At 37.5% G+C, this 15,686-nt stretch overlaps 1 protein-coding gene across 5 annotated transcripts in view; it reads right to left on the bottom strand.

Annotated features, from left to right (window-relative positions):
- Positions 1-15,686, bottom strand: part of EPB41L5 (erythrocyte membrane protein band 4.1 like 5) — a 163,546-nt gene that overhangs the window by 23,602 nt on the left and 124,258 nt on the right. For all 5 annotated transcript variants that reach the window (XM_015567784.1, XM_006769675.2, XM_006769676.2 and 2 more), the window contains 4 exons: positions 13,531-13,694; positions 9,073-9,170; positions 3,787-3,915; positions 282-346 (listed from right to left, as the gene is read on the bottom strand). In XM_015567784.1, the coding sequence (XP_015423270.1) occupies positions 282-346; positions 3,787-3,915; positions 9,073-9,170; positions 13,531-13,694 (456 nt within the window). The remainder of the gene's footprint in view (positions 1-281; positions 347-3,786; positions 3,916-9,072; positions 9,171-13,530; positions 13,695-15,686) is intronic.

Below are 15,686 nucleotides of genomic sequence, written 5' to 3'. Positions count from 1 at the left end.
ATTAATTAGGACTACCTTCAAATAATCTAAAACTAGGTACTAAGCAGCTATGTAATGGACAGAAGAGTGAATTCAAGTTGTCTTTCAAATAGATACCCTGAAATCATGTGGTGATAGATTGGGAATGAAGAAAAAAGGCTACACAGAAAAGTTAAAAGGAAAAGAACATCATTTAATTTAGTCTAATCATGTGGTGATAGATTGGAGAATAGGAAAAAAGACCCCCCAAAAAAGTGAAGAGGAAGAAAATATCACTTAATTCAGTTTACCCAGAACTGTACCTGTTTGTGGCAGCATCCTGAAAACTGGAGTTTTTATGACTCAATAGGCTATCTTCTCCTGTAACCTAAGAAAAAGAAATAATACACATTGCCCTAGCCAGTTTGGCTCAGTGAATAGAGCATCTGCCTGTGGACCAAAGGGTCCTGGGTTTGATTCCGGTCAAGGGCATGTACCTCGGTTGCAGGCTCCTTCCTGGCCCAGACCCTGACTGGGGCACATGCAGGAGGCAACCAATCCATGTGTTTCTCTCACATTGGTGTGTCTCTCTGTCTTTCTCTCTCTCGCCCACACTCTCTAAAAGATCATTGGAAAAATATCCTCAGGTGAGGATTAACAAAAACAAAACAAACAAATAAAAAAAGAGTATAAATAATAAATCTTTGTGTAGGATCGTAAAGTAACAAGAAACATATTTCTTTCCTGTAAAAACAGAAATATCAGTTTGCTTCAGTTCCAAAAGAAGTAATCATACCTTATCTATGGAAATATCAGTACTGCACCAAGTGCAATCTTATCCCATATCCAAATTAGTAATCCACGCTTCCACTTGAATATATTATATACAAAGTCACATGCTTTACTAGATAACTTCCAATTATTTAAGACACCATGGTGTGTTAGTCTATACATACAGATTTCCAAAAGATTCCATGTCAGAATTTTTTGAATTTACATGAGAAAACAGATGTTAAAGTATATATTTGGCATTTTATTTTTCCCTGAATGCAAGAATTATTTAATGAGAGAATTCTAAAAATTTTTTCTGAATAAATCAACGTTTTTCCTTAACTTTATTGTGGTATCATTTATATATATTAAAATGCACACATTTTTAATGTACAGTTTAATTTTGAAAAATATATACAGGTGCATAACCAACTCTACAAAGAACGTATGTACCATTTTCACCACCCTCAAATGCTCCCTTGAGGCTTCCAATGCAATCCCATCAAAACCCTTACTTACGGCCAACAATGACTGTACTTTCTACAGTTTCATATAAATGGAATCATTATACTTATATTTGGTGTCTGCCTCTTTAGAATAGCTTTTTGAGATTCATCCACGATAGTCCACTTATCACTAATTAATTCTTTATATGCTGAGTAGCATTCCACTGTATGGATATATCATAATTTACCTGTTGACCTGATAATGAACATTTGGGTTGCTTCTAGTTGTTAGCTATTATAATAAAGCTCCTAGGAACTTTCCTGTACCAGTATCTATTTGAACCAACATATTCATTTCTCTTCGGTAAATACCTGAGTGGAACTGCTAAATCATATGTAAGCGTACGTTTAATACACTGCCAAACTCTTTTCTAAAGAGCGTATTAAGCATTTTTTATTCATACCAGCAGTGCACACTGCAGGAGCTCTACCACTGACATCATAGGAATGGTCAGTTTTTTTTTCTTTTTTTTTCTTATTATTAAGGTATTACAAATGTGTCCTCAGCCACCCCATTAACCCCCAACCTCCCCCACAACCCCCCCCCCCCCCCAGGAATGGTCAGTTTTTAATTTTAGTTGCTATTCTAATGAATGTATCTTCTGCCACAAAGTATTATGCTAGGTATAGATTTTTCCCATAGATGCCCTTTATCAGGTTGAAGAAGTTTCATTCTATTTCTAGTTTGCTGTTAGCTTTTATCTTGAAGGGGGGTTGAATTCTGTTGAATTCTGTGAAATGACTTTTCCATAGGACTTGAGAAAATTTTCCTTATTTTTTAACATGGTAAACTATATTGGTATTTGAATAATAACCAACTTCCTTCCTGAGATAAACTCTATGTGGTCAGGATGTACTATCCTTTACATAAATTGTACGATTTGTTTATATTTTGTTAAGGGCTTTCGAGTCCATGTTTAAGAGAGTTAGTCTATCGTTTCTTTTCTCATCATATGTTTTTCTGATGTTGGTATTGGGGTAATAGTAGTCTCATGAAATGAGTTGGAAAGTGCTCCCTCCTCTCTATTTTCTCAAAGCCTTTGTGTAGAACTGTCATTAGTTCTTCCTTAAATGTTCAGTAGATTTCAACAATGAAGTCCTGGATTTTTCTTCATGGTAAGGTTTTTAACTATAAAATAAAATCTCTTTAATTAAGGGCTAGTCAGTTATTTCTCTCTTCTGCAATTCAAAAAATATCCAAAAATATAACTGAAATGTAAAGCAATGACAACTACTACCACTGCCACTACATGTAGTTCCAACACATATTAAACGCTCATTATGTGCCAGGCACTATTCTGTGTCCTTTACATTTATTATCATTTCATCCTGTAACCTACCTTAAGGTAGGTACTATCAAGATCTTTTTTTCAAATACAATTAAACTGAGATTCAGAGAAATTAAATAACTTGCCAAGTCACAAAGCTAGTAGGTGGTAGATTAGAAATAGGATTCAAACTCAAGTTGTTCTATTTATTTTACATATGAAAATATTATGTTTTATGTTTATACTGGCAGGAGAGGATAGATCAAAAGCACAAACAATATTCTTCAAGTCCTCTCAGTTCTTCTCAAGGCTCTGCCTGGGTACAAAAGGGGTAAAATGCATCTTCTCAACAGTACGATGTTTTGAAATCTTGTTCACATGACTTGGTGAGACGGGCTTTTGTCCTGGTTTACTATACAGGACAGTCTGAAGTAGGCGAGCACCCAGGGAAAGCTGACATTGCGAGCATGGATGCCAAAAATGTAATGGGGGCTGGTCTCAACCCGTATATCACTCATAATGTCACAATGGACTCTTTGACCTGTAACTTTCATTCTTATTCCTTAGAACTTCACAATTTTGCCAAATTGAGGATAGAGGGGTGGTAGGAAATAGCGGACTGATTAAAAAACCCTAACATCACAGACTTAATAGTGACAGGAACCTAAGAATCTCTAGATTTTCTGGCGATACAAGAGGCAAAGATTAACCCTTTGAGTGCCAACCAATATCCTAGGAACTATGTTAAAATTGCCAAGGCATTTTTGCTGATTTTACAGCAGTTTAGGAAAAAGTTACGAATCACAAGTAAATGAAGTTACATATTCAAAAACTTAAGGAAACCTTTACTACATTGACATATTTAGCAATATCATCATCACTAATAAAAGCAGACTTAGAACTGGACGCCATTTCGAAGCTTTGATAGCTCCCGGCACTTTTGGTGAAAGACAGGAGGAGTGCAATTGCGCTTCCCGGCACTCTAGGGGTAAGGACTCGCTTTTATAGGATTTTTACCTTTTCAAAAAACTTATTAAGCCCTACGGTGTCTCTACTCTTACTTTGTACCCCGTGACTATTCCTCTTAATCTAGCTTGTATTTAGAATTAGGAAGGCATTTTGCCACCTCGAGTATGTTTCTTGGTGTACTCTCTATTTTTAATCACTAGCTAGGCCACCCTTCCTTAATGTTCATGTATTTTATTCGCTTTTCAGAATTTCCCGGACTCTAAGTTTCATGTTCTTTTCACTTCACCAGGACTCTCTCTCTTAAAGCAGCTTACCTTTTGCACTGCTTCTACTTGAGCCTTCAAAATGTTACTCTTCAAGTCAGGAGGAACTCGCCTGGCGTTCAATCCTGGGCTCTCAATGGCATTATTAAGGCATTTCTCAGTCAGCTTCACCACTTCCTCCTAGATGTTAAAAATAAACTATAAGCAAATCTGATAGTTACATGGAAATAGAAAAGGAGCTGATGAAAGTTCATATTTAGACAACCAGGAAATTATGTGTCTTAAACAGTCATATCCTATTCCAGGAATAGTCAACTCTTACATATAATTTCAAACTAAGGCTTGATTATCACAAACATGAAATATGAGTTGATCGGGACCACAAAAAAACATCTAGCCCCATTTCCTGTCTTGAAGGAACTGAATAACCGACTATATTACCTGGGACAAATGCCTGCACTAACCACACACAAAGAATGTGCCATTCGCTGTCCCCCTCATCACAGCAGGTACGCTCCAAAGTCCCCATGGATCCTCAAAGCACAGATCGTACCAAACAATGCTTTCCTACATAAATGCCTACAATGAGGCACAGAAAGAGATTACACACAATAACTGCTAATAAAATAGAACAATTATAACAATGTACAATAATAAGAATTATGTGAATGTGGTTTCTGTCTCAAAATATCTTACTGTACTGTACTCAGCTTTTTACTAAAGGAAGCCCCTTATGGCTTCTCTTTGTTATATCTGAATTGCCAGCATCACTACTCTTGCACTTGGGGCCATTATTAAATAACACACAAGTACCAGGAGACCATGACAGTCGATCTGATAACCAAAGTAACTATTCATTTCCTGGGTGGGACAGCGTGATAGTTCATCACACTTCCCAGAATGGCATGCAATTTAAAACGTATAAGCTGTTTATTTCCCATTTAACATTTTTGGACCACAGCTGATCACAAGGAACTGGAACCATGGAAAGTGAAATCATAGATATGGGAGGACTATTGCAATTAATTTTCAGTTAGGCTAATCCCTGTAATTCTGTAGCTGTCACCAGGCAGATAATTATGTTTGGATTATTTTATATAGCCACAAACAGGTCACTCTCAGCTATAGACTTATGAAAATGATAGAATAAAACACAAATCCAGTCAATAAAGATCACAATTAAAGCAATATAAATTAACTATTACGAAAAGAAGTGGGAGGAAGCAAATTAGTAAGTTTAAATTATCTACACTACAACTGATATTTTACTTAACTTAAAATGAATGACAATCAATAACAACAACAATTATTATTATTATTACTATCTTTTTAAAATATATTTTATTGATTTTTTACAGAGAGGAAGGGAGAGGGATAGTTAGAAACATCAATGAGAGAGTAACATCAATTCAGCTGCCTCCTGCACACCCCCAACTGGGGATGTGCCCGCAACCAAGGTACATGCCCTTGACCAGAATCGAACCTGGGACCTTTCAGTCTTCAGGCTGATGCTCTATCCACTGAGCCAAACCGGTTAGGGCATTATTATTATTACTATTATTGTTACTATTTAACACTGGTCTAAATAAGAAATGTACTCTATATGTAATACTCTTTGTAATATTTTAAGAAATAGAAACTATTTAAAAAAAGAAAAAAAAGAAATGCACTCTAAATATTTTCTTAGTCACAGATACAGCTTTTGTTCTGTAAAACAGGCTAGCTGGCATGTATGGGGTTATGTACTGCAGCAATATTTCATGTTTAAAATGATTTAATTAATGTGATTATTTAATTTTATGTTTCTTAGTATGGTCTCTACATATCTGCAATTGGGTGCGATCCCAAAATCTGAATGTTTAACAAGCTTTCCCATGTGATTCGGTACATAAAAATCTGAGCATTGCTACCTTGGCCTAGACCAGTGATGGCGAACCTATGACACACGGTCAGAGGTGACACGTGAACTCATTTTTTTTGGCTGATTTTTCTTTGTTAAAAGGCATATAAATATATAAAATAAATATCAAAATATACATCTTTGTTTTACTATGGTTGCAAATATCAAAAAACTTCTATATGTGACACGGCACCAGAGTTAAGTTAGGGTTTTTCAAAATGCTGACACGCTGAGCTCAAAAGGTTCGCCATCACTGGCCTAGACTATATTTATGTGAGTAACTTCCTCATCTTCAGAATGGCTCCTATTAATTGAAATAGGTCCTTATTGTCCTTCTCTGAGCAAGGCTACTTCATGTCTTATGATCCAACAATTCCACTTCTGAGGATATATCCAAAGGAAACAAAATCACTAACTTGAGTAGATATACTCCCATGTTCACTGCAGCATTATGCACAATAGCCAAGATATGGAACCAACCTATGGGAACATTAAAGAATGAGTGGATAAAGAAAATGTGGTGTTTGTGTGACTGTGTGTATATACATGGAATAGTATTCAGTCTTTACAAAGAAGGAAATCCTGCCATTTGCAACATCGTGGAAAATGCTGGAAGGCATTATGCTAACTGAAATAAGTCAGATAGAGAATGACAAATACTGCATATTATTTATATGTAAAATCTAAAAAAAAATTCATATAAACAGAGTAGAATGGTTGCTACCAGAAATTGAGGGTGAGGAGGATAGGGAGAGGTTGGTAAAGGGTACAAGCTTTCAGTGATAACACGGATAAGTTCTGAGGATCTAATGTACAGCATGGTGACTATAGTTCATTACATTGTTCTGTACACTTGAAATTTGCTAAGAGAGTAGCTGTTAAACATTATCACCAAAAAACAAAACAAAACAAAATGATAACTCTCTGAGGTGATGAATGTGTTCATTTAATTGCAGGAATCATTTCACAATGTATACATATAGCAAATATATTACAATTTTATTTGTCAACTAGAGCTCAGTGTATGAAATTCATGCATTGGGAGGGAGGGTCCCTCAGCCAGGCCTGCACCCTCTAGCAGTCCTGGAGCCCCGCGATTGATCGCCCCACAGGGGAGGCCCCGCTCACTCGCTGCAGCACTGCCTGCAGGGTAGCCTGGGCCTCCCTCTTTGGGGCGATCAATCGCAGGGCTCCCGATCTATTACCCTGCAGGGGGTGGCCTGGGCCTCCCTCTTTGGGGCGACTGCAGAGCCCCCTGATTGATTACCCTGCTGGCCGGTGGCCTGGGCCTCCCTCTGCAGGGTGATCATGGGGCAATGGCAGTGCCCCCTCCTCCCCAATTGCATCGCACCTGCCTTGGTTGGCCTGGCTTGCATATTACACTTTTATTATTATAGATTTTATCTCAATAAAGCTGAAAAAAATTATAGCTAGTTCAAATGCTTTGACATTTTCTTTTCAGAGACAATTATGTTGGAGACCTGAGATGACTTAGTAATCATATAATAGGGTTGTCAGAGCAACCTGCCTCTGACATAGGCAGATATTTATTTTCATGCCTATATTAAAAACAAAAACAATAGTTCAACTAACATCGCAGGTAAAAGTATAAATTGTTGCCATCTTTCTGGGAGGCAATTTTGCAAAAGTACCAAAGGCTTTAAAAGTCTGCCCTGCCTGTACTTTGACCTACCACTTCTACTTCCGAGGGGGAAAATATCAAAGATGATTGCAGATATTTATGTATAAGACTGTCATGCACTAAGTAGGACAGTGAAAATTAGCCACAATATGTCTAATGAGGACTGAGTAAACACATTGATGACTAATGCATGCAACTTAATTATTGCCTGTAATGTCACTGAAAAAAAGAATGATGTTTACAACTGATTAGTTTCAAAAAGCAGTATTATTGCTTTTTAATTTAAAAAAAAATATCACATTTAAATGTTTAAAGGTACATGTTTCTGCTTTTTAAAATTTTCTTTAATTTTAAATTATCATGTATGTGTACAATTGAAAAATTTACTGAAATACAAGTTGAGTAAGAGCTTTAAAATATTTTCACTTAATTTTCTTTTAGCACAAAACTCCAATGGCACCCAGCTGCTGATATATCTGCCTTGGATGGCCAAAATGTGTCAAACATAAGACCAAAAGAATTAAAAGGACACCTGATTCCTAAATACCCCAATTAGAACTAATCTGAAATGACCCTCTACCGCAGAGAAGTCCTTGGCGGTCAGGTGCTTATGTCAGGGGTTAAAGGCACCCCAAAGTCTGCTTAAGTTCTCAACCCATGTAACGAACACTCACTCTGCTTCTCCCCTCCCCAAGAGTCATCAGCTTCATTCTCTTTTAGTTTCATTCAAGTCCTCCACTAAATCTGTGTCAAAATAACCTTCTGTCTCTGACCCCGCATTCTCCTACTTTACAGTGATAGTAAAACAACTGACAATGTGAAAGCACACAGACCAATATAATTACAAATATCGAGGTGATCAAGAAAATAAAAGCCTTCCTGAAATTTAATCAACTTGTAAAAGACATTTCTAAGAAAAAAAAAGACATTGAAAAAAAAAACTGGATTCAAAAGAACAGCTTTAACAAATGACTAGGTAAGAAAGAAGAAAATCACTCTCTACTTCATACTTGTCTCTGAAAAAATTCCCATTAGTTATCCAGGGATGAAAGAACACTGCAGATCAAGTGTTCTCCTTTCCTCTTTAAAACCAAATTAAAACAGGATTCATTCAACAGAGCCTTGCTATCTGTTGTCTATACAAGGGTGTCTCCAGATCATTACCTAAAATTCACTCTTCCATTTAGTGGGGACATCGGGTAGCTAAAACAATTAACTATTTTTATCTCATTCAATTTATTTTAAATATTGCATGTAGAAGTAAGAAAATGCTATGCAATTAACTAAAGTTTAATTGGTATGCACCCTCACCCTCCACCCAATGTCTAAAAACTCCAAGGAGACAGGGTGGTGAAAGGTATGAAAGATAAATCTGAAGCATCTAGAGTTCTAGTCTCTTCCTTGTTTATATTACAGAGCAGCTCCTTTCAAAAAAATCCTCCTATAATTTCAAAAGCCATTCACTAAGTTCTTCAACTAAATCAAGACCCACTAAAAAGAATGAAGAAAAAAAAAGGCTGAATCAAAATTAAAAGTTACCATCTATATCACTTTTGACTATATGTGTAAAAAAATTATGAGATGACCTTACAGTTCTTAATGCCAATGCTTAAGTTTCTCTTTTCCTCCTAAACATCTGAAAATTTCTCCTTTTTAAATGAGAAAACAGGTTTATAAGAATCCAGCACGGACAGGTATCCCAGCAAAAGAGAAGAAAAAGTATTAGCTTTGGAAAGAAAGGATTTCTGGGAAGTCTAGAGACGTGTGACAGGTATACAAGGAGAAATCTGAGTACCTGGTTGTTGATGTTAACATCAATGTTGGGACGAGGGGAGGGCAATGAACCGTTTTCTATCTCAAGGTGTTTCAGCTTCTCTGGCGCATCTTTTAATGCTGAAAAAAAAAAGGGCAAAATAGCCTCTTAGTCTGCCACGCTGTCACAGCTGTGTGAGGGTATCATCAATTAAAGGGTTAGGACTACAGAATAAAGATATTTTCTTTCTGTAACCAGGTAACTCTCCATTAATTTGAATAAGAGTTAACCTAAACAGCAACATTGGCCTGTATCTTCACCGCTCCTAAAAAGCCACTACGTATGGAATCTCAATAGCATGTGTGGTTAAGAAGGCTTACTAGTCAAAAGGTTCAAAGAAAATGCCTGGCCAGTGTGGCTCAGTAGTTGAGCATCGTTCCATGAACCAGGAGGTCACAGATGGATTCTTGGTCAGGGCGCATGCCCAGGTTGCTGGCTTGATCCCCAGTGGGGGGCATGCAGGAGGCAGCCGATTGATGTTTCTATCGCTCTATGCCTCTCCTATCCTCTCTCTCTAAATCAATAAAAATATACTTTTAAAAGACTTAAAAAACAGGCAGAGCCCAAGCTGGTTTGGCTCAGTGGATAGAGCGTCAGCTTGCAGACTGAAGGGTCCCTGGTTCTATTCTAGTCAAGGGCACCATGCCCGGGTTGCAGGAGGCAGCCAATCAATGATTCTCTCTCATCATTGGTGTTTCTATCTCTCTCTCCCTCTCCCTTCCTCTCTGAAATCAATAAAAATACATTTTTTAAAAAAAGGCAGAGTTCACCTGTGACACGATCCTTTCTTCTATAACCACAACCCAAGCTCCTCCGGCCAAACCTCAGTACTTTGCCATTTTCTTTCCTTGGCCCTAAAAATACACAGCCTAAAACTAAACTATGTGGAGCAAACTGATGAAAGATATATATTTATTCATTCACTGACTCAATATATTACATATTGGACACATTAGGTGTGATGCAGGACAAGCATTTTGTCTTATGTTCCACCTTGGCTACAAAACACATCTATAATAAAAGGGTAATATGCTAATTAGACCGGATAGACCAGACATCTTCTGGTCGTCCGGTACTCCTTCCAAAGCCACGGTGGCAGGGGCTGAGACAGAGGCGGTTAGGGGCAATCAGGCTGGCAGGCAGAGGCAGTTAGGGGCAATCAGGCAGGCAGGAAGAGGGGTTAGGGGCGATCAGGCAGGTAGGCAGGCAGAGGGGGTAGGGATGATCAGGCAGGCAGGCAGGTGAGTGGTTAGGAGCCAGTGGTCCCAGATGGTAAGAGTGATGTCCGACTGCCCACAGGGATCAGGCCTAAACCAGCAATCGGACATCCACCAAGGGGTCCCGGATTGGAGAGGGTACAGGCTGGACTGAGGGACTTTCCCCCGCCCCCATGCACGAATTTCATGCACCAGGCCTCTAGTATGTATATATAAAAGCCTAATATGCAAAGTGTCCCCTTGGGAGTTCCACCATTCCCAGGAGTTCAGTTGCTTGCTATGATGTGATCTGATCATCAGGAGGCGGCACAGAATGAAGGAAGGCTCCAGCTGGCAGCCGGGGAAGGAAGGCTCCAGCTGGCAGCCGGGGAAGGGAGGCCCTGGCCGGCAGCTGGCAGCAGCTAGGAACCCTACCTGTGCATGAATTTCGTGCACGGAGCTTCTAGTTACAAATAAAGTCCTCTAACCAGTGAAAAAATAATGCAGTTAACACAATTCAGCTTTAAATGAACTCTATTTAAATTAACCACACTGTAATAATCTTATACAGGGACTAATTGATATGAGTTGGAATTTTTACATGTTCATTTGACCAAAAAAAAGCTGTTGAATGCTTAATAATTTCTATATAGTCAGGCAGAAGAAGGGAGAAAAAACTATTAAATCATTTCCTCCTGGTCAAAGAGATCATATAAAAGTATACAGCAATTAACTCTTGGCTGAACATATGAACCAGACGTGGAGTTTTTAAGTAATACTGCTTCCCAGAGCTGACCTCAGAACAATAGTATCAGAATTTCTGGAGGTAGTTTTCTGGCACTGGTAGTTTTTAAAACTCTCCCAGTAATGAGAACCACTAATTCAACACTGATCTCAAAATCACCCATACTCATTTACTTCATTGCCATCTCCTGGTTTTCTTATGTTTCAAATTATTTGATGCTAAATTTTAATATGATGATGTTGAGACCACAAATGCTTTAGCTTATGCTGATAAATTAATAACATTGGGTTTGGGGTGGGGTTTTGGGGTATTTTTTTGCTGTTGCTGCTTATATAAAGCTTCTTCTGCTACATCTGTTTGGCTGAGGAACATCCTGAGATTGTAAGATAAGCTGTTTTTTAAAAAGTTACTATTTATAACTACTCAGCTATGTGAATCAGGATTTTCACATTACAACCAAAAGAAAATAAAGAATAAATTGGATACCAAGATTCTATGGCCTTAATTCTTCATACCAAAACACTCCATTTTCACTGTCTTTGAGCAAATGCTATAAATCTGCACTAAGTCTTATTAATGAAACTCTCACACTATGCAAGGATTTCTTCTATCACAACTTCAACAGCATTTAAGCTCCCCTTGAATATCTTCTAAAATGAGGGCTCACTTACTATTTGTTAGGTATCTATTTCTGATATATGGCAGAAACATTTTTAAAATCCTTTTCTATACTAATTGCAAATCTGCTTCTCTGTACTTGCAAATTACAGGTCCAAGAGTCACCAATAAAGTGTCATAAAATAAATTCTTTGCTATATCATGCTTTCAAATATTTGAAGAGTTATTACATCTCATATTATCTTTTCTAGGCAACCCTCATTCATCCTACCATATTCACCAAAACCAATACAATTTCCTAAAATGTATGTACAAAGTAAATGTTGTTTGCTAATACAACACTATTGCAGCACTGTTAAAAACTTTTAAAATTGCCCTGACCGGTTTGGCTCAGTGGATAGAGCGTTGGCCTGCAGACTGAGGGGTCCTGGGTTCGATTCCGGTCAAGGGCATGTACCTTGGTTGCGGGCACATCCCCAGTGGGAGGTGTGCAGGAGGCAGCTGATTGATGTTTCTCTCTCATCGATGTTTCAGGCTCTCTATCCCTCTCCCATCCTCTCTGTAAAAAAATCAATAAAAAATATATTTTAAAAAAATAAAAAATAAAAACTTTTAAAATTCATATAAGGGACATAAAATGAAATGTAAATAAAATCAACACTGCCAACTCCATAGTGGAGAGTACTTTCATTGTAACCCTGGAAACACTCCATATGAAGCTAATCCTGCTTCTGGTTGAATCTAAATTCTGCTGGCCTTAAGTTTCTTGTCTCACATCTTTCTAGTGACAAAGAGTGGTCTTTGCTAACAAAAGGTAGAGTCCAGGACAGGGCTGTAAAAACTGGAAACGAACCTAAAGAAATTATGGCAAAGAAAGTATAAGACAAACAGTAATGGAGGATGTTTTCTTAATCCAATAACTAACTACTATCTTTAAAATAAAATTAGAACATTATTCTGAAATTACCAACATAATAAATTTAAGTTAATTTTTGTTTCCCTAATTTCAGATTCATAAGCACAATTCAAACATAGTAGATGTCTATAAGAACATAAAATCTTGAACATATCAGAATATTTGTTTAACCATGCATTTGTAGTGGTTACTTAGAGAACAAAAGAACAAACTTTTAATGCCACTTACCAGTAGTACTACTGCATGTTCTACTAACCAGAAGCACAGTGTAACTTTTCATTAACACTTCCCATCTCTAAATTACTATATACTACTGCTGTATTCTATATAATGAAAGACAACAGCATACTCAATGGCAATTACCAATCAAGAGCCACATAAATATGAGCTGCTTTTAAAATGAGCATACATTACACTGAGATTCAACAGGAAGTTTCTGTTTAAACACAACTTATACTTTAGTATCAAACCAAATTCACAAATATTAGAAATTTTCAATGTTCAATATACTATTATCTTTTAACCTTTTAAAATATTAAGGAAAGCAGTTTTCTTTCTGGATTATTTACTTTTTATAGGTCTGTGCAACAACAGTCCTCATAAAAACAAAATACTTTCTAGGAGCTAATGGAATGTCCAAACATTTACTCAATCCTGAACCTTAAAAATCTTTCAAGAAACGTTTTCTCTGAATTTTCACTCAAGAAACTAAGTGAAAAAGCAAGTTTGAAAATGTACAAATATTTAATGACTTATATATAAGTGATCAAATGTTTAATGGTCTCAATTATGCAATCTTAAATACTTCAATGAACCCTTAAGCCAAGAAGGCATAACTCTTTTACATTAATATTTAAAATTCAACTACTACATAAAATATTCTTGAAGGAACTGACTTAAGTAGCTCATTTACAAGGGAGGTAAAATAAAAGGTGTCATTGATGTTATACAGAATATTTACTCACTCCTGCCTTCAACTTCAGGTTCCTCTAATCCGGTTTGCCTGGGGGCTACATTAATTTCATCGGGTGATTGCAATGTTTCCACAGTGTTAGGTGCCCCAATTACATCATCAATAGTTGTTTCCAATAAGGCTGGACTATCTAGCAAATCAATATTCGAAGGCAAGCTGTAAAGATAACAGAAAACTTATTTAGACCAAGAAATTTATCATGAAAAGAATTTAAAATCCTAAGAAAAAATCTTTATTGGAAAAAAATTCATGTAAGAGTTTATATTCCAACTAGTTTATTCATCTGTCAAAACATTTTGGGTAGACTTTTCTATCAGCCAGGATGGAGTAAATGGCACTGGATTTAACGTCCTACTTGAAATAACTTAACAAGGGGGAAAAACTGTTTTCAAGACATCAGACATCAGAAAGCAAAGGACAGTGATTCTGAAATTCGGGAAACAAAGAAGGTGAGCCCTACAGTTGCCTTGAGAGAATTTCCATGCCATGACGCAGAGAGGGTGAAATGAGGCACAGTCCAGAGGGACTCCCTTAGTCTCTTCTTAATAAGTAAGATGAGGCTGAGACTTCAGGGAGACCACGGCAGCTAAGTTTACAGGACAGGGTACCAGACAGGAGAGAGCAGCACTTCAAGAAGGGGATGAATCCTGGAGATGTGCAGAAGGTCCCCCTCTCAGGTATTCAGCAAGTGCTGGTCAGAGAATGCATGTGAGGAAACTCTCTGAGGCTAAGAAAAGAACTATCCAGAAGGATTTCCTCCCTCCCTCCGTTTGGCTGGGGAAAGTACTAGTGACACTTGTACTGGACCAGAGTTCCTGTTTCCATAGACTAAAAACTCATAATTAACAGGGCATTGAGTATTTAGGAAGGTCTTGCCTCAATCATGGAAAATAATTAACTCAGACTAAGCATGGCAACAGGCCCACCTAACCCAAAAAAATCAAACTGTTTCTAAGTAATTTAACTACATCCCAAAACAAAGTTCAAGAAATTTTAGAGAAATATAGAACTACCTAGCATCAGGTAGGAAAGTTAAATTTGTTAGGTGAAGAACTTGGTAAATTGTCAGACATCCACTCAAAGATGACCAGGAATGCAAAGACATCCCATGTTAAAGAGAGTAATCAACCAATAGAAATTGATGTTAGAATTAACAGAGAAATTCATTAAATAGTTATTATATGGCCGAAACTGGTTTGGCTCAGTGGATAGAGCGTCGGCCTGCGGACTGAAAGGTCCCAGGTTCGATTGCGGTCAAGGGCATGTACCTGGGTTGCGGGCACATCCCCAGTAGGAGATGTGCAGGAGGCAGCTGATCGATGTTCCTCTCTCATCGATGTTTCTAACTCTCTATCTCTCTCCCTTCTGCTCTGTAAAAAAATCAATAAAATATATTAAAAAAATAGTTATTATATGTATTCCATATAATCAAAAAAGTTAAGCAAAGACATGGAAGATATAAAAAAGACTCAAATAAAACTTCTAGAGATGAAAACTACAATATCGAAAATGTAAAATATATTAGATGGGATTGACAACAGATGATAAGTCAGATAAGAAACTAAAGGCATAGCAACAGAAACTATCCAAAATAAAACACACAGAGATCAAGAATCCCCCAAAATGAAAAGAGTATCATTTAGCTGTGGGATAACTTCAAGCTGTATGGTAACTGGAGTTCCAAAGTGGAGGTGGGACAGGACAAATGTTTAAAGAAATAGCTGCTGAAGTTTATCAAGATTGAAAACTATTAGCCCACAGATGCCAGGGCTCCTCACACAGGGCACACCTTGCTGAGGCTACCAGCAGACCCTGAGCAATGGATGAATGGATTACTTTGACAGTTTCACTGTGAAAGAGAGGCTAAGGCAGCCGTGGGCAAACTACGGCCCGTGGGCCGGATCCGGCCTGTTTGAAATGAATAAAACTAAAAAAAAAAAGACCGTGCCCTTTTATGTAATGATGTTTACTTTGAATTTATATTAGTTCACACAAACACTCCATCCATGCTTTTGTTCCGGCCCTCCGGTCCAGTTTAAGAACCCATTGTGGCCCTCAGTCAAAAAGTTTGCCCACCCCTGCTTTAAAGGATGCTGTTTTCAGGTCAATGTTTTTAAGTCCATCTGCTTTCTCACCATTGTTTTCAAG

This window comes from Myotis davidii, unplaced genomic scaffold, assembly GCF_000327345.1.
Source record: "Myotis davidii unplaced genomic scaffold, ASM32734v1 scaffold3, whole genome shotgun sequence".
Taxonomy (NCBI): domain Eukaryota; kingdom Metazoa; phylum Chordata; class Mammalia; order Chiroptera; family Vespertilionidae; genus Myotis; species Myotis davidii.
This window is presented reverse-complemented; position numbering and strand designations above follow the sequence as displayed.